The 19,282-nt window shown below is 47.2% G+C and overlaps 1 protein-coding gene across 14 annotated transcripts in view; it reads left to right on the plus strand.

Annotated features, from left to right (window-relative positions):
- Positions 1-19,282, plus strand: part of CHD2 (chromodomain helicase DNA binding protein 2) — a 74,028-nt gene that overhangs the window by 31,023 nt on the left and 23,723 nt on the right. For 9 of the 14 annotated variants that reach the window (XM_025208956.1, XM_025208958.1, XM_025208955.1 and 6 more), the window contains 15 exons: positions 228-453; positions 1,587-1,687; positions 3,193-3,237; positions 3,368-3,543; positions 4,993-5,135; positions 5,995-6,211; positions 7,297-7,386; positions 8,367-8,557; positions 10,287-10,475; positions 11,001-11,163; positions 11,549-11,701; positions 13,273-13,344; positions 15,201-15,350; positions 16,738-16,886; positions 18,008-18,104. In XM_025208956.1, the coding sequence (XP_025064741.1) occupies positions 228-453; positions 1,587-1,687; positions 3,193-3,237; positions 3,368-3,543; positions 4,993-5,135; positions 5,995-6,211; positions 7,297-7,386; positions 8,367-8,557; positions 10,287-10,475; positions 11,001-11,163; positions 11,549-11,701; positions 13,273-13,344; positions 15,201-15,350; positions 16,738-16,886; positions 18,008-18,104 (2,162 nt within the window). Of the gene's footprint in view, positions 1-227; positions 454-1,586; positions 1,688-3,192; positions 3,238-3,367; positions 3,544-4,992; positions 5,144-5,994; positions 6,212-7,296; positions 7,387-8,366; positions 8,558-10,286; positions 10,476-11,000; positions 11,164-11,548; positions 11,702-13,272; positions 13,345-15,200; positions 15,351-16,737; positions 16,887-18,007; positions 18,105-19,282 lie in introns of those variants that run through there. The other 5 variants (XM_006027692.3, XM_006027691.3, XM_025208959.1 and 2 more) reach the window with 4 other exon arrangements.

Below are 19,282 nucleotides of genomic sequence, written 5' to 3' on the forward strand. Positions count from 1 at the left end.
CTGGGTTGCCCAGCTTTGTCAGCTTGCAAGATAGGGTAGGAGCTGCGCAGCAGCAGAAGTGATTTGAAACTTTCCCGTCACTTTAGGACTTTTGAAAATCACTGCTGTAGGATATTATTCTTGTTCCTGCAAAGATGCACTAGTTAGGAAATGGCCCCTTCTCCAGTACAGCTCACTTTGAGCACTTGGCTAACAAATGTATCAACTGCAGCCCAATTTTCTTCCAGCCACTGGCGCTTCCACCACCATGTATGCTACGGAAGCCAATGGTGACCCGAGTGCTGATTTTGACCCTGAAAAGGATGAAAGAGAAGTTCAGTACTTGATCAAATGGAAGGGCTGGTCTTACATCCACAGCACGTGGGAAAGTGAAGAGTCCCTGCAGCAGCAGAAGGTGAAGGGTCTGAAAAAGCTAGAAAACTTCAAGAAGAAAGAGGAGGAAATCAAACAGTGGTACGTTTCCCTGGAGACAAATGAGATGGCAGACATGGGAGGTTATTTTGTGCCAGGCAGTACCTGAGCTCTGCCAAAGTGAAGGGTTACCTCCCCTGGGTTTTTCTGCTCAAGGGTAGGCCTTGGAGACCTTTTTTCTTTGGATCCTGTCTAGTGGAAACAGATCTCTCTTTACAAAGTAATGTAAGGGGCAGTTTCTGGTAGGAACATGTGCGCCAGATGATCCCAGCAGTAAAGTCTTGCTAAAGTATCAAAGTGAACTAGGGCCATAAATCCTATTTTCAGTGATGATTTAAGTGTTAATTCCATTGACTTTCCATAAGACGTTGTCTCCTTTGGACCCAAGTAACTTGATAAGCTGTTTGGGCATCTAGGTCCCATTTGGTGCTTTTGAATATTTTACCAGTCTCCTTCTCCAATAACAGAGATTCTGGTAGAAAACTTTTCCATGTCTCTATGGAAGCTAGGGTCCTGTTGACAACACGTTCCCTATATGTCCTGAGACAGACAAGCAGAGTATTTCTTTTTGTGTAAAGCTGCTTTTCATGTAATTTTGGCTTTGTAGAGGAGCAGCTTGCAAAAGTATAAGGGAAAACTTAAGTTCCCCAGTGTTTTGCCATTGGTGGGGTTTGCCTGTCAGTAACGTGTTCCTATAGAAACGTTAAGAGGTGTATCAAGTGCATCAGCTAAGTGACTGACAGTGATCCTAGGACAGTTCTCAAACTTTTCAGACTCTAGGCATCCCTCAGAAAATGTGGGTTTTTTTAGTTTTCACAGGTTTTTTGACTACAGAAGAAGATTAGAGTAGTTCTGTTGTGAAGAACTCAGCCCACAAGAGGACCAAATTTTTTTTAACCTTGTGGATTCCTGTTTGATATCTCTGGATTTATCTTGTGAATCATGTTTTCACAGTTAACAGTACTGATATTGCATAGCACCCCTTGACAGCATCCTTGAAAGGCTCCCAAGGGACCCCAGGATGCTATGTCACCCTGGCTGAGAATCATTGTTCTAGGAGTTACTTAACTAACTCATGAAACTGCCTGGGTTGGGTAGACTTTCAGCGCATGGTCTTGATGAGTGCTGTGTAGGAAGCGAGCAGGAGAGTTGTTACACGTGTCTTTTCTACCCAGGCTAGCCAAGGTGTCCCCCGAAGATGTGGAATACTACAACTGCCAACAGGAACTGGCTGCAGAGCTGAATAAACAGTATCAAATAGTGGAGAGAGTGATTGGTAAGTGGAGTAGTAAATATTAGAGGTGCACCGATACATCAGTCCGGTATCAGATTGGTACTGATATAAAGAAAATGTGCTGTATTGGATATCGGCCCGATGGGGCCGATAAATGCTCGTGCTGTGCACAGCCGCAGCGCAGCACTTGGGCGGCCAGGAGCACAGCCAGCAGCGTGGAGAGCTGCCTCCTGCTGGCCAGTCCTTTGTGGTAGAAGAGTAGGGAGGGAAGGGGCATGGGGGTGGCAGATCAATGCCCTCTGCTGTGAGAGGGGGGTGCCTCTGGATCAGGGTGGAGCGGGCTGCAGCCTAGGGCTCTAGGGGCGCTCGGAGCGGGCACTGGGAGAATGCTGCATCCACCCCAAATTTTGCTGCCACTTTGCTCCCAGCGCTGCCAGCTGCCAGTCTGGCTCTTCCCAGCGCGTGGGTGGAGGTGGGGCATTGAGCCGGAGCAGCGCCAGGTGGCTGGCAGCAGCAGCACTGGGAGCTGAGCTGTGGCAACATTTGGGGTGGATGCAGCATCCTTTCAGCACCACTGGCACCTGCTCCAAGACCAGCCCTCGCCAAGAAGAGTCCCCTGCACAGATCCAGGGGCACATGCCCCTCACCGTGCCCTCCTGGGGTGCAAGCAACAGTGGGAGCTGCCCCCCCCACCGCCAGCCGTTGCTCGCACCCACCCCCTCTGCCCCAGGACCCCTCTGCCCCGGCTGGGCAGCGCCTGTCCCTGTCCTTGCCCCGTCCCTCACCATGGGTGGGGGGTGTTGATCCTCGCCTCCACCCCTTCCTTCCCCCTTCCCTTTCCATCACACTGGACTTACCAGCTGGAGGTAGCTGTATGGGAAATCAGATCGATATCAGCTGATATGCCTCCTTAAATATCAGCTATCTGTATTGGCCCCCAAAATATTTATCGGTGCACCCCTAGTAAATATTCCTAGAGGATGAAGAGCAGGACTTCAAAATTCAATTTATTGGGGGCGGGGATTGGATTTTGTAAGAATGAGCCTCTCTGCCATCCGTTCTATAAGATACAGGAATCTCAGGATTAATGCACAGGAGAGCTGGGTTTTCTGTGGCTCAGTGACCCGAACTGTAAAATGTGATTGATAGTCGCTGTTTCCTGAGTATTATTGTTCATAAAGGTGTTGGAGATTTATATGCAGAAAGTGGGTGAGAAACAGCATTGGGAGGACCACGTGGTCTGACATGTTTGTTAATAAGAGTGGCTTGTCAGCTTGGAACTTAGGTTTTTGTGCCTAGTGACAAATTGTGGCTGGGTCAGTTATTGAGTAAGTTAGTAATGTAACGCCGATTTAGTGGGGGCTGCCTGGTGCCTTTGGAAACTAGACATGAAGAACTGACTGTTGTGTTTTAACGATCTTTGAATATATTGAAGAGATTAAAAAAAACTGTTAGTATAACTATGGGAGCTCCACAATATCTTGTTTGCCCTTTCTTCTGGCTGTTCAGACACTAAAGTCCTTCTTTTATTGCTTCTGTAAACATAGCTATGAAGACCAACAAGTCTGCAACGGGACATTCTGAATTCCCAGGTAAAGTGGCCTTTAATTCCCTTTCTGATGTGCTGAGCTCTCATTCATGTCCTGTCTTGCAGTGGCAGCAGTTGATAGCATCCCTGTCTTGGTCTCCTCTTGCTCACGGTGTTTTGTTTCTGTGCTGTAGCTCACAGTCGGAAAACATCCTCTACCGATCCTGAGTATCTGTGCAAGTGGATGGGGCTGCCATACGCAGAATGCAGCTGGGAAGACGAGGCTCTGATCAGTAAGAAATTCCAACACTGCATCGACAGCTTCAACAATCGCAACAACTCCAAAAACATTCCCACGCGGGATTGCAAGGTGTGCGCTTTCTTCCCTGCTGTCTGCTTGCTAAGTGCTGGATCTAGGTCTCTTCCGGTTTTCTTGGGGCATTCGGCAGGGGTTTGGAGCAGAAAAGCAAGATGTTCCCAGCACGTCCCAGTCCCCCTTCCCCCTCCCGCGGGTCAGTTTCTTTGTTCAGGGGTTCTCTGCGTTCGTTTTAGTGCCTTATCCTGATTCTTAAGACAGGTCACTTACCCTGGAAAACAGGGCCTGGGACTTTCTTCCGGGAGCTCTTTCGTACTAAGTAGGCAGATGGGGTGGAGTTAGTGCTAAGTCCAATGACAGCTCTGCTCCTTAAGTTTATCATCTGCCACTAGTGATTGTTATCAAAGGATGTCTTTTGTTTTACTACATGCATTGTGTGGCAGAGAGTATGTTTGTAAGGCCCTATCCTGGGGCCCTGTATTGCCCTGCATCTGTACATGAGGTACTGTAGTTTTGAGCTGGAGCACATTTGCCACACCAGGGCATGGTGTTTTAGACAGCTCTGTTTAGTGCTCTCGGTGGCTCTGAACTAGTCAGAACTGAATGTCGTTATGCTCAGCAATACAAAGAATCGTCTCCCTCCTTTGGGGCTTTATGTGATGCCTCTCCAGTTTGCCAGGGCCATGCCAGCATAGATTGCATCGTCAGGACCTGGCAGGAGTTAACTGATGTTTATAACTGAAATAACCCAGCTCTATTTTGGTGGGAGGTGAGCGTAATAGATTTCTCATCCTGGCTCCCTGAGAAAACACGTTTTACCTGCTGCATCTTCTCTTAATTTGAAATGGAGCATGGCATGTAAATGCCATGTTTCTCTGTGGGAAGAAAAGATCCCTGCTTAGTGCCATGTCAGTGTTTAGAAATACTTTTGAATGAATGCTAGCTGTTCTTGTACTGTCTGTCACAGTAGCTAGAGAGATGCATCCCTTTTGTGTCTTGGCTACTCCATCTGTAAATTGGAACAGTGACACTTATGTACGCCATAGGGTGCGGGTGGGGTGGAATATGAAACTTCATTAATGCTTGTAACGCGCTTCATAATTCTCAGAGAAAAAGGTGTTTTAGAAATGTGACAACATGCCCAAGAAAAAGGGGAGATTGGGATTTGGCAAAATAGATAAAATGGAAGGAATGAGAATGGAAAATGGGAGATGGGAATAAAAGAGGTAGAATGAGAGAGCAAGAGGCAGAGACATGGTGAAGGTCTGGTCAGTGTGGGTTACACATCGCAGCTTTACAGGGTTTCCTTGGAGGGTTGGCCTGTGGCTCTGAATGTCTGAACTGGGGCAGAAGTGTGTGAGGAAGCTGTTGTTCCTGATATGAGTACTCAGAATTACCTTTGCATACGTACTCACACATGTGTCACAGTAAGAAGTACTGTTTTTGTGCATTGAGTCTGAAGCCCTTATTTCTACTGCGAGCTTAAAGAGTCTGCCTTTTTAGGTGCTGAAGCAGAGACCTAGGTTTGTTGCCTTGAAGAAACAGCCTTCTTATATTGGTGGCGAGAACCTGGAGCTCCGAGATTACCAGCTGGAAGGCCTCAACTGGCTTGCTCACTCGTGGTGCAAGTATGTGCAGACGATGTGGTAATCTGGTTAAGTAATACTCTTGTTTTGTCTGGGGCTGCAGCATTAGTTTTATTTTTATTTTATTTTTTTGAGAGATTGGGCTGCATCCCTTTCTGATGTATCCCTGTTGCACCACACCAGGATGTGGCCCTATAGTATTTATATCTTTGTCTTCACCTAACCTGCTTCTTGCACCTTAAAAGTTAAGGCTCTCAAGGATCTCACATCCCTCCAGCAACACTACCTAGGCCTTTTTGCAAAAAGGGATTTTTTTTTTTTAATATGAACTGAAAGGGGAAAAAAACAGCTCCCAAAACTAAGAGGGGAACCTCATTGCACTTTGAGCGTGGGTACAAGAGGAGGCATATTCCCAGCACTGCTGTCTCATTTGTTTTTTTTCCCCCTCCTTATTCCCAGCATCATCCACTTGGCTGTATGGAGAGGTGGGTGAGCCACTGCTGTGGAGATGGACCCTGAAGTTTGATAGTCCAGTGGCCTGGTCCAATCCCATATTCCTCAATCAAATGAGAAAAGCTGAATCTCTCTCTTGGCGAGCTTGAGCTAGCCCCTTTGAAACTCTATTCCACGCTAGCCCACAGGCTTCTTTTTCTTCTTTTGGCTTGGTGTTTATTTTCCAATTTGGTGTGAATGTGGCCCATGCTTTGACCTCGTCACTCAGAAGTAGTTTCTTTGTAGTACAGTATAATGTGGATTCTTCTGGGCTTTTCCAGCCAGTGTTCAAATGGCGTTTTGCAATGTACACCTTTCAGACTCTCTCATTGTTTATATCCCTGTTGGTGCTTAATAAATCGGTTGTAGCCTGATGCTACAACTATATATATATGTATATATATATGTTTTCTGTTCTCCGTCTCAGGAACAACAGTGTGATCCTGGCTGATGAAATGGGCTTGGGGAAGACTATCCAGACAATATCATTCCTCTCCTATCTCTTCCATCAGCATCAGTTGTACGGCCCCTTTCTAATAGTGGTACCTTTGTCTACTCTCACCTCATGGCAGAGAGAGTTTGAAGTCTGGGCACCGGAGATAAATGTGGTCGTGTACATAGGAGATCTGATGAGCAGGAATACGGTGCGTGAACAGAGGCGTAGGGGTGGGTAAAACAACAGCCGCAGTGTAGCTTGCTTACATAGATCAGAGCTAGCGTGATCCTCTATGGAAAGGCAAACTGCGCTAGAATTTGTTGCAGTGTGTGTACGTTATGACACCCTGGCTGGCATAACCTTGAGACCACGTATGAGTTTAAAAGACTTTGCCTTAGTTTTACTATCAGGAAAATATATATAATAGTTGTCTCCCATAAAGAGTCTTGAGGCTTAATATTTACAGTGGTTTGCAACCTGCTGACTGTAGATGTGCATTCTTACTATTTGAGCAACAAGGTAGAGAAAGATGCAATTTTATTGGGCAATATAGAAAAGCTGCAGGTTGTGGTTCATGATGGGACCGCAAGTGTCAAATTAATAGAGACTAGTGAATTAAGACCATCCTTTAGCAGCTCACCCTGCGGAGGCCTACCCAGTCACATTACTTTCTCTGCAAGAACAGTTGTAAGGTGTATGGATTACAGTGGGATTCCTGTGGATCTTACAAAGAAGGGGTGGTCATATGGTGTTACAAATTTTACAGGCTTCTGCAGCTATGGCACTAAAATATACATGAGGCCAGAAAAATGTGTCTCGTTAAAAGAAAACTGGTCCCTTGTTACTGAACTTGTTGACTCTGGGATGATTTAGCCAGCTAATTAACCTGCTTCGTTTGCTGACTGAACCAGTGTTTTTGCTCAGTACCTCAGTGCAACTCCAAGCCAGCATTGCTGAACAGAGCACACTGGAGCATTCATTGGATTGCCAGCTACGTTCTGACCTTGCACACATTTATTGCTGCTCATGAAGGAATCAGAAAGCACAGTTGCATGTTCAGGTTCAGGAGACTAAGCGTGCAAACCCAAGGTTTTAGGGAGTCATTTGTCTGCCTGTGCCTGTGGGTAAACTGGCAGGTGCCTTGCTGTGGCCCCACTTTGTCTATAGAAAATGGAAGACTTTTTTGAGGGAAGCAAATGTTGGGCTTTTCTGATTCGGAGAGAAGGATGGTTCTGAAGGAAGGCAGTCAACTGTAGACCCGTCTTTGCTCAGCTTTGTCATCTCCCCTCACAGATCCGTGAATATGAGTGGATCCATGCTCAGACGAAAAGGTTGAAATTCAACGTGCTCATCACAACGTACGAGATCCTCCTCAAAGATAAGGTGTGTAACAAGCAAAGAGGTGTTTATGTGGACTTCTTTATTGTGCATAAATGGGGGCGTCCCTGTGACTTCTGCTGCGAGTAAAGCATCCAGCCATGATCCAGAGCTGTGTCCTCTGTGGTGGCTGAGAACCTGTAGATGCTGCTTACTTTTACTTGGTCTACTAAAAACAGAGAATATAGTGTTCATGCGATAGGATTGTTCCACAATGGGAATCACAGTGTTCACCATTACACACACAAATAACGCACCCATCATCATGAAATCTGGGCTTGCTTTGCTTGGGTTAATCTGTGCTCATAGGGGTGGATTAAAGGGGAATAAGTAGGGGTAGGGGAGAGGTGTGCTGTAGGAACTTAGAAGATTTAAAGCCAGTCTGTTGCAGAAAAGCCCTTGTAACAGGTGGCCTGTCCTCTTAAGAAGCAGCAGACAGCCCTGTTAAGGATGTACAGCTGTGGGGCATTTTACTAAAGAGGGAGTGACCCACCGGGGCCTTTTCAAGCTCCCGGAAGTGAGGAGGGATGGGGCAGGGAGTGAAAAGTGGCTCTTCTAATATCCAGGGAGGACAGAGCATTTGGGATTTGTTGTGTTTGTTTCATGAAGAATAAAACTGTCCTGAAGCATGAATAACAGAACCAACTCCCCTGGTTAAAATGGAAAGAGAAGTGACCTGCTTACAGCCCTTAAATTTGGGGCATTAGATAGCATGCTAATTTTAAACATTTCTGTCCCATTTAAGTGAAATCATAATTGATGTGGGGCGTCTCTCTCTGTCAAAGACAAGATAATAAAATAACTTCTTTTCAAGAGTTCCTGAAATCAGTAGGTGCCCAGACACCATGATGATGGGCATGGTATAAGAATTGCACTAGCACATAATGGGATTACATGGCTGAGATTAGGTGCATAGAGAGGTTAAGCCAAATGCTTATGGTGCTTGTCTAATCTGGTGTATCCTTTGGCTTTGTTTTTTGCTCCAGGCTGTCCTGGGCAGCATTAGCTGGGCCTTTTTGGGAGTGGACGAAGCCCATCGACTGAAGAATGATGACTCTCTGCTGTATAAAACTCTGATTGATTTCAAGTCCAATCACAGGCTGCTGATCACTGGGACCCCACTTCAGAATTCTCTCAAGGAGCTCTGGTCACTGCTGCACTTTATTATGCCAGAGAAGTAAGTCTTGTTGTGTACTTCAGGAGAAAACAGCATGTGTCAAAGCCACTCTCTTAACTAGACATGAAAGTGTACAGCATGGAGTAGCTTTGGAAAAGCATGCACTCCTGTGAATGAGGTGTGAATAGAGTTAGAGCAGAGGTTGGAAGAGGGAAGTTAGCACGTGCATAAAACATGTAATGCCGATTCCAAAAACAACCCCAAAAGCAGCTCTTGCTGGATTGCAAAAAGAAGAGATGAACGAGTCAGTCTCTGCCAAGTGCAAATGGGCAGATTTTCAGTTTCCTGAGGAGCTCTTACGAAAAGACGGAGAGGGCAGAAAGAAATTGACTTTTAAAATGGAGTAAAACCAGATCCTTTTTAGGGAGGACTGTGGCAAATACAAAACCTGCTGTCACGTAAGCACTGGGTAGCCCAGAGCGGGGGAATGTAAGAGAGTCTGCGCTTTTAATTCAGGAGATCAAGTATAGTGTCACAGAGGTCCAGGGTAACGTTTTAAAAAATGCGTGTCCCATTTTCAAAATGGCTTTTCAGTGAGATTGAGGGTCCATGTGCTTAAGGCAGTTTTGATAATAGGACTCTGCATTTTTGAAAATGTTGCCTTCCAGCTAATTAATTTGGTACAGGCACTTTTGAAAAAATGTGAAAAAGGAGATGTTTGGAGGATGGTGGGGGGTTATGTTTTTAATATGTGCATACTTCAGCAACTGATGAAGTGAACTTGGGTCAATGAAAGCATATTCTCTCTCTAGATATGTATCTTATTTAGTGTATGAAGGTGCATATCTGCTCTGGCTTCTGACTGACTGCCCACTAACATGGCTAAATAGGTCTCTCTGCAGTATGTTCTGGCACAGATTGCAGCTTGCTAGGGGAAGCACTGTGTCTGAGACCGACTGAAGGATTTCAGTTTTTGTGTCAAATTGTTTCTGGTCACCATTCAGTCTCCCATTGGCTCCAGCTGGCTTTGGGTCAGGCTCTTCAACGACTGACACATTACACCCCAAAGTGGTTACAGCTCAGTGGTGTATCCTTCTGCATACCACTGGGAGGAAAACTATTAAGGACAGATGAGGTGTTGATAGTAGTTGGCTTGGAAACCAAAAATCACAGAAGAAATCTGGACTGGAAGGAAGGGATGGTAGGGTAGTATTGCAAAGACCCATATTTATTCAGTAGTACCTGACCTGATCAGAGTAAATGTTAGGTTTCCAGGCTAACCTCAAAAGTTGTGAAAAGGAGACTAGTGTCTGCAAATGCTATGCTGAATGGTGATTTTTTGGCTACCATTTTTAGTAATATCTTTATTTTGGAAGATGATTCATATTTATATTTACACACTAGAGATCATTAACTGTATTTATTTGGTAACCCTACTTTTGTTTGCTGGAGTGAATGGCGATGCATTATATGCAACTAAAATTCTGGTCCCTCGTCCAGGAGACATGGTTCATCAATGAAGGCTGATTTGTACAGTGATTAGAATAGGAAGCTAAGGTTAGCACCATATTCAACTTTGCCATTTGTTGTCTTGGGCAAGCCCCTTAGCCTGTCTTCATTTTACTCTGCTATAAGAAAGCAATTGTGCCGCTCACTCACAGGGGCACTGAGTACATTGCTTTTGATTCAGTTGGGACTCCTCAACTGGTAGGCATAGTCTATAAGGGCAGATAATGAGATGGCAAGCCAAGAGGCTTTCTAACCCCCAACTCCTAAATTGTACCATCAGGTTTGAGTTCTGGGAGGATTTTGAAGATGATCATGGGAAAGGGAGAGAGAACGGCTACCAGAGTCTTCACAAAGTCCTGGAGCCTTTTCTCCTGCGCAGGGTGAAGAAGGATGTGGAAAAATCCCTGCCAGCCAAAGTGGAGCAGATTCTCCGGGTGGAAATGTCTGCCCTGCAGAAGCAGTATTATAAGTAAGTTACTTTCTGAGTTACTGACAGCAACCAGTTGATGTGGGTTTGGGCTTCTTCATTAGTGCCTAATGGATCGTTCTTTACCCAAAGTCTGCCAAACACAGTATGATTGGCAGCTTGCTTCAGCAGAGGAGACATCCTAGTAAAAAGCTGGGAAAGGTGGCATAGCATCTTGTCCCCAGGTCACCTGTGTTTGGATGGACATTATAATTCACGGACATGCTGGTTTTTTTGAAGAGAGGGCAGTGATACAATTTAGCTGGTCAACTTTGTAGGGAAGGGACCACACACTTTTCATTTCTGTGAAGCTCCATGTTCTTTACTGTTAAAGACGTTCACAGAGAGCAGCATTGGGATCTCTGGTGAAGAGCAAGCAGAAGTGTCACGGGGGAGAAATGAAATGGAGAGACATTGGGGAAACTGGTGCCGGAGCAAAAATGTCTCTCAAAGGTATTTTTCCTGAGGACACAAGTCTGTCTGTCTCTCTCCCCACTGAAATGATTTTTTGTTTTCTTCTGCCTGCAGATGGATTTTGACCAGAAATTACAAGGCTCTTTCTAAAGGGACAAGGGGCAGCACATCTGGCTTCCTGAATATTGTGATGGAGCTGAAGAAGTGCTGCAACCATTGCTATCTCATCAAACCTCCAGAGGAAAATGAGAGGGAGAATGGCTCTGAGATACTGCTGGTGGGTAGTTGTTTGGCTTTCTCCTTTCCTCCCCCCTTACTTCCACACTTATGCCAAATAAAAGTTTTGCAAGTACTCTGGCCTCCGCTTGCTGGAAATCTGTTTTCTCTCCACAGCCAAGCTACTCTTTGTCCAGCCTTCCCCCTTGCTTTGGGAAGACCCTGTGCCTGTTTAAACTGGTCATCTAGGGTAGGATGGGCATATAACACCAGATCTGAGTTTGACAGTTAGACTATTTTGAACAGATGCGTTTTGATTTGCACTGCAAAGCTGTATGATGTAGTTGGTGTAATGAGGGAAACGTTACCCTGTATGTGTTGGGTCTGTACGGGACTTGCAGGGGAATGGTTGGAAGGATCAGCTGGAATGACTGTTACTTCTTTAGTCTCTGATCAGGAGCAGTGGAAAGCTAATTCTCTTGGACAAGCTGCTGACCAGGCTGCGTGAGAGGGGTAACAGAGTCCTGATCTTCTCTCAGATGGTGAGGATGCTGGACATCTTGGCAGAGTACTTGGCTATCAAGCACTACCCTTTTCAGGTGAGAACTGCAAGCAGTTGTACACTGGTTAACTGGAAAGGGCAGATCAAGAGCATGGGCCATTTTGAGTGTCCAGATTCTCAGAGATTGGTAGTTGGTACTAAAGCAAAAGGCTCTTGTATGAACTGGGAAATGCCATCATATTCCCCCATTGCAAAGTGCTAATTGGGTTAAAGGAATGAGCACTGCATAGACTGGGTGGTGCAGAGGATAGATGGCTGAGCTAGGATTAGGAGATCTAGGCTTAGTTCCTGGCTTTTTTGTTGGCCTGCTTGGTTGATCTTGGAGCCAGCCACACCATTTCCCTTTACCTCAGTTTCCCCACCTGTAATATGGAGATAATGTTACTGACTTCCATTTAAAGCTTTGTTGAAGAGTTGAGTGCTGTTATTCATGTTGTCCTTATTACTCATCACATGTGAAACCCAGTCATGGTGGAAAATTCAGTGTGTCAATTCAGTGGTCTGTTCTGTTGACCTTGATTACCAGAATGCCATGTGGTTTCCAGAGAAATCTTTTCCTCCATAGTGGGTGCGTCTACACATGGACACTTACTGCACAGTAATTAGGTTATTGTGCAGTAACCAAAAACTACTGCATAGTACGGGCACATGTCTACGCATGCGCACCTGTACTGTGACTTGTAACTATGGTGACTTATGCCAACTTGGGTGTAAATTTGCTACATGATGCAGGTAGCAAATTTATGCCCGAGTGGTTACTGTGCAGTAACGCACCTGTAGACACGTTACTGCGCAGTAATAGTGTGTGTGTGTATATGTGTGTAGACTGACTTGGGACTAACTTTACTCCCAAGTCGGTCCACACACAGTATTACTGTGCTGTAACGCCTGCACGGGTAGATGCTGGCTTAAAAATCCACTTACTGCACATTAAATGCACATGTAGACATGCCCATATTGTTTCTGCAGCGCATATATCTCAAGCTAGAAGTCTCCAGGGATGTGAACAGTTCTGGTCTGCTCACAGGGTGGTTTCAGCAGGGAGTCTTGAGCTTTGCACTGGGCTTCTCCTTGCGGTACAGTTAGTTGATTCCTTCAGGATATGCTTGCTGCCTTCTGCTTGAGTGGGAACATGAATGGGCTCCCTTGGCTAGTGTGGCTGTCCACTACATTTCTCTTTAATGGATGCTGGCTTGACAGCCTTCAGCCCAGACATTATGTAAGTGTCCATGTGCACAGAGCTTGCTAAAAAGGACACACTTTACACAGGCAAATGTACAATAAAGCCCCTCCTCCCTGCAAAGCAGGCCTTGATTCTTAAAACCCCACTGAGGGCTGTAAATACAGAGATCCTGGCGGGAAGCCTGTAACGAGAGCTGCCGTGTCACCCACCGTGTGACTGCTGTCTAAGCATGTCCCCCTGCCCTCGCAGCACGGCAGGTTATAGCAGTGCAGTTATTTTTAATTGGCGGTTATTTTTAATGATTAAAAGCTTGTAGCTGACAGCAGGCAGGGCAGGAGCCTGCAGAGCTCCCAGAGCTTCGGGGCAGCGATTCTTTAGGGGTCCTTTCCTTTCCTTCCTTTCACCATTACTGTTGGTCTTTGCAGCGCTTGGACGGGTCGATCAAAGGCGAAATCCGGAAGCAGGCTCTGGATCACTTCAACGCTGATGGCTCTGAGGTACGGCGGCCAGGGGACCTGGGCAGGACGCTTGATCTGTGGGAGTTCACAGCTAAGCTGCAGCTGCAGTTTATAGCTACTGAGTGGGAGTGAGTTTGTGGCTTTTTTTTTAAAGGGCTCTGGGTACAATTAAGGGCATGGCACTGGCAGGTTTTGTATCCTACAGCTGTCAGCATTGCTTGTTATAAACACCCTAAAGCCACAGAAAGCAAGGGGGTCTGTCTAGTTAGACACAGACAGGATGCTCATTGACCACCAAGGATCAAAGCTGCTTGGAGTTTCCCCACCTCAGTCCTGGCACTGAAGCAGTCACAAAATGACTTGACTTTGCTAGGGTGCACACTCACCTCTGGGTTTGAACTGTTGGGAGAGGGGGTGGGCAATGGCTGGAAGCGCAGCCTGGCAGAGGGGTCTAGTGACTGCAGGATAAGGTTAAGGCTAGAGCTGTGGTGCAGAGAGGCTCCTGGGTTGCAATCTCTTCCCTCTGGGCCTGCTTGCTGACTCACTCTGTGACCAGGTGCACGTCATGGGCTTGTTTATGCCCCACTCAGTCCAGCCCTCTAAAAAACAAGACCTTGCTTGGAAATCCAGGCTGGTGATTCCTGAGGAATGGGCTGGGAAGAGCGAAAGGAGACTTCTCTGGGTGCTTTGTGGTAGTAGGAAGCTTATTCAAAACGAAGGTGAAAAGCTGACTGTGATGCAGGCAGGGGGCTGGCAGAAGGGGAAAGAGGGCATGCGTCCTAAAACCTGCTTTTTCCTCCCTCTGGAGGAGACCCTGAGAGCCAGGCTGGCACAGCCAATGACTTGGGCAGTCCTCAGAGTGACGGTCAGGTCAGGTGTGATTAGTGTGGGGTTGACCTCATATTGAGGGGGTCCCAGGTGACGAAAAGGAGCATGTGTTTGTCTGCTGCCTGGTGTGACCTTCAGAAGCAGCCAACCCAAGGTGCCTTTCCTTTTGAGCCGCTTGTTCCACCGCCCGTAGCGACACCTGCTGGCTGATTCTGCAGTCACACATCTCCTCTCCGGGTCTTCCCTTTGGTGCTAACTATAAGTCAGATAGCAGCCACCAGCAGTGACAAGCTTCTCTGCAGGCTGCAGGTGGCTTCAGTCAGTGGATCCTGATTTCCTACCATGGCCCCCAAGACCATTAGTGCTAGGATTGATGTGTCAAGGGTGTGCAGAAGGGGAGTCTTTCTGCCGTTACATCTCTTTCCTGTTTGTCCCCGAGCTCATCAGACTTCTCTGTTACTCTATTCTTCTCTGCACTCCCTTGTAAGAGAAGATCTTTCTACCATGCTGTCCGCATGCTCGAAACCTAATAGTCTCCCACTGTCCTTCCCCTCCTGTCTCCTCCCAGTGTCCTGGTCTCTGTGGATTCCCTCCCTTGCTCCTCCCCACCCTATTCCCTCTTTGAGAATCTCTCTAGTTCTGCACTGAGTCTTTCTTCCTAAACTATAGATTCCACTACACCAGGGGTAGGCAGCCTCTGGCACGGGTGCCAGAGCATGACACACGAAGGCATTTTGCTTGGCATGTGCGCCACGGGGTGGATGGTGGGGAAGGGGCAGGGGTCGTGCTGCCACAACAAGGATCAGGCCCCTTGTGGCTCCCCCGCCATGTGGCCCTGGCACACCAACATCTTGCAAGTTGAGGTTGTGGGTGCTTTTGGCACTCTGCCCAAAAATGTCGCCAGCCCCTGCACTATACCTTCCTCTTCTTCAACCTAGTTTGCAAGTCCCTATCGGGTGTATTGTAACCTGTATTCCTTTACTGGCATTCGGACATACGTGTTTTAAGCGACCAATCCTATTTTTTTGCAAGCAGAGCTGTACCAACCTATCATGCATTGTACACAGGACTTCTGTTTCCTGCTGTCAACACGAGCTGGTGGACTGGGGATTAACCTGGCTTCTGCAGACACCGTGGTGATCTTTGACTCGGATTGGAACCCCCAGAATGACCTGCAGGCTCAGGCCCGGGCTCACAGAATCGGACAGAAGAAGCAGGTCAGATTAGCTGCCTGGTTCAGTCCCTCTGGGAACTCAGTCTGTTGATATAGTTCAGCAGATGCTACAAAACATCAACATATCCCCTTTACATGGACTCTCAAGAATCTGAGCCTTCCCATCAGGTCCAGGAATCTGTGGAAACTCAAACTGAGATGCAAAAAATCAAGCCTGATTTTGCTCAAAGCCAGGTCCAGACTTCCTCAGTGGGCTTGCAAGCTTCCTAGCAGATTTTGCATTAATACTACAGCCCACTAGCAAACATGTCCTATCAATCTTGGTCTCATGCAATTGTGGTATCCAGTGGTTGACTCAAGTAGGGAGTGGTCTAGGCCAGGGGTATCAAACTCATCAGATCCAATGGGCTGGACCGGGCCCACAGACTGGCCTTTTGTGCCTGATCCAGTGTGTAGGATTGGTCCATTCTGGCTGCCACATGCATTATATACCCTGGACAGGCCCCATGGGCTGCCAGCAGTGCACAGGGCTGGGGCTGGGGTGCACTACACGTAGGACCAGTCTGAGACCAAGAGGCAACACTGCGGGCAGATGATAGGGCTACATCAGCTGCTTCTTCAGTGCCCCAGGTCGAGGCCTCCCAACTTCGATAAGCCGGTTGAACATCTCTGGATAGAACAAAATATGGGGCTAGAGAGAGTGACCATGTATTCCACCTACTTTATTGTGGTTCACTTGTGCTGCCTTGTTAATATGTAAATGCTGTAGTTCACTCATTATAGACATGATGCTGGGTGAAATTCCTTGGCTTGTTCTACTCAGGCAATCAAACTATATGATCAAAAATTGGCCCCCCTCTGACCATAAAATCTGTGAGTAACATTTTTCCACAACATCACAGAAACTCCAGCGTGGAAAGTGTTCTGGAGATCTGCCAAGAACCGTCTTGGTCTATAGGTTTTGGTGGGGCAGAGAACACACGTCACACCAGGGCTGCATTTGCCTGTCTTGGTGGGGCAATGAGGTGGGGCATATGCACAACATTTGAGAGCCATGAAAGAGAGAGCCACATTATTGAACTTGTAGCAGACTTAGCGAAAAAGTCCCTTTTGAGCTAAAGGCACAAGAGGTTCTTTACTAGTTTCCTTGCTGTCTAAATCCCTGTAAAATAGTTTGCAGTGAAAAAGCTACCAGACCTTCAACTCATTATTATAAGGGTGCCTCCAGGCTTAGAGGCATGTGTATTATGTGACCTGGTTAGGTGCACTATAAAGGACACTTCTTTGCAAGAAGCAGATCTGCAGACACATTATTGCTGCCTTCTGGGAAGTGCCCTGAGACTCCTAGGAAGTAGCACAGGCTGCGGGGTAGTTTAGGCCAGACATATTACAGGTCCATAAAATATCCCTTCTCTTTCCTTACCCCTTAGGTGAACATTTACCGCTTGGTAACAAAGGGAACAGTAGAAGAGGAGATCATCGAGAGGGCCAAGAAAAAGATGGTGTTGGATCATTTGGTGATCCAGCGTATGGACACCACAGGTCGGACTGTACTGGATAACAATTCTGGGAGATCCAAGTAAGTGTCTGAGGAGGGAGAGGGAAACAGGAGCATCGTGTGACGTAATCAGCATGACTCTCACAGAGTCTCAGGGTAGTCCATGGATATTTTTTTCTGCCAGAAAAGCACTAATGGTGGTAGTTCACCATTGACTCTGGCTCATGTAGTCATTGGTATAGAAGCCCCATGATGTGTCCAAGCTAGCCAGGAAATAAGAGCATTTCCTCCTCTCTTGTTTCCTATTCAGTCTCTCTCTACTTCCTTTTCCTTTTCCTGTCTTTCCCTCTTTCTCCCCTGTATGGCTAGCACATTTTTTTCTTGCAGGATCCCCCAAATCATTAATATGTGAAGAATGTTAATTCCACAGCTGGAGTCCACTAGGATCAGCTGAAGTCTTTCCCTGGCTCTTCACCAGAATGTCTATTTAAATATTGTAATCCTTAGTCACTTCCCCTTTGCAGCTGGAGCAGCTGAGGGGGGAAAGTGGCCACACAGACTTTGCAGCTATAGTCATCTCCTCTAGCTGTTGTTGCTCTCTGTGAAAGACCAAATAGTTGGGCGGGTATAAGAGAAAGGGTCATTTTCTCCTGCAAACTTCAGGAGAAGGAGGCTGTGGAGAAGACTGTGGGATTAGCTTGCTACTGGGTCTCCCCATCTTTCCCCTTCAGTTTATTTGTTAAGTGATTTAGGACATGAGAGCAGTAAAGGCACTGGAATCCAGACCTGCATAATACCTCTCTTTTGGCAGCCTCCGTCCCTTCCAGAGCTTTCTGTGCTTGCTCTTCCTCATTTCATCCTCTTCAGCCCACCCCTGAAGCCATTAATAAAGATAACCTTCCAAACACAGGAATTCTTCCCTTTGGAGGCACTCAGTACTGCCACTTGATAAGCTGTGATTTAGAGTACAGATTTAGGTGTCATATCAGCTGCCTTCTCAGCACTCCTGGCCCCTGGCAGGCCAGAAAGAGAGAGCCAGGGAACAGGAGGCAAGGGTTTCCTTAGTGCAGGGGAAAACACACCAAACGTCTTTGCAAATGGTGAGAAACATAGCTGTGTTTTTATGTTGCTGGAGAGTTGGCTTGGTGGCTTTTGAGAGATCCAACTTTAACCTTTGTTTCCCTCCTCTCTCCTCCTTGCAGCTCAAATCCTTTCAACAAAGAGGAGCTGACAGCTATTCTGAAGTTTGGAGCAGAAGACCTCTTCAAGGAGCTAGAAGGGGAAGAGTCAGAACCTCAGGTAGTTTCAAGTAACCTCTTCGGGCTCTGAGGCTCTTTGTGAACCGCATTTCATCCGTACATTGGGATGGGGTAGAGGCTTGCTGGTTCACTGACCCTCTTGTTTTGTGGTTGGGGAGGATGGTTTAGGAAACCTGGCAGCTGAATTCAAGTTTCCAAAGCAGGAGAAGGAAGGGAGCAATGGGCAAGCCAACTGTGAAGATCCCTGTAAAAATGGGAGTGTCACAGCTGAGCTTTCAGTGATGGAAGTTTTTAAAGGGGAGCTGTTCCTTCTTCTCAATATACATCTGTGAGTGTGTTTGTCCAGGACAGAGCAAGCTGAGTCCCCCAACTCTACGAACAATTTATGAAAAATAGAAAACTCCACTGGGCACTTTGCTTTGGTATTTTTTACAGAAATAAAGGAATTAGCAGAACCAAAAAATTGTTGGGTCACTTTCACCCTGTTTCCATGCATGGTTGTTTGACAGCAGTACTCTGAACAGCTCTGTTAATGGCCCAAATAGCATACCACCATTTTGTTTGGGGGTGGGGGAGATCCACAAGAAATTGGACTCGTACTGAAATTTTTTGCTGTTCAACTGAAATATTCCCTTTATTCATCTAACCCAGGGGCGGGCAAAATCTGGCCTGCTAAGGGATTTTGTCTGGCCTGCAGCAGGTCCATCAGTCCTACTCAGCCCAGGTGTGTGGGGGGGACAGTCTGGGCCATGGCATTGCGGTCAGTCTTGCTGCCTCCGGGTGGGCAGTGGGGCTCGGGTGGCACCTGGACTCGGTTTCTTGGCAGCTGCAATGGTGGCGGCTCCTGGCAGCCAGAGCTGCCGGACCTGGCCTTGTTACCTGGGCACCTCAGTCCATGCACCCTGCGCTCACTGTTGGGGCAGCACTCGTGCAGGCAAGGTGCTTGGCTGGGCAGTTGGGATGGGGCCATGGATGGGTGGGGAGCAAGGTTCCCTCTAAGGTGCACGTGTGCACGGCCGTGCACAACTAAAAGTGTGGCCGTGCACAGCCTTTTCAAGGCCACGCACCAGGAGAGGCTGGGGTGGGAGCCTGGCGTGGGCTCTAGGGAAGTGCTCCGCTCCCCTGCATCAGGGCTGGGGTGTGGAGCACTTCCCCAGAGCCGGCGGATCCTGCGCCAGCCCCCCGCCCCAACCTCCATTCCTGCCTTGCCTCACCTTG

Source organism: Alligator sinensis, unplaced genomic scaffold (assembly GCF_000455745.1).
Source record: "Alligator sinensis unplaced genomic scaffold, ASM45574v1 scaffold857_2, whole genome shotgun sequence".
Taxonomy (NCBI): domain Eukaryota; kingdom Metazoa; phylum Chordata; order Crocodylia; family Alligatoridae; genus Alligator; species Alligator sinensis.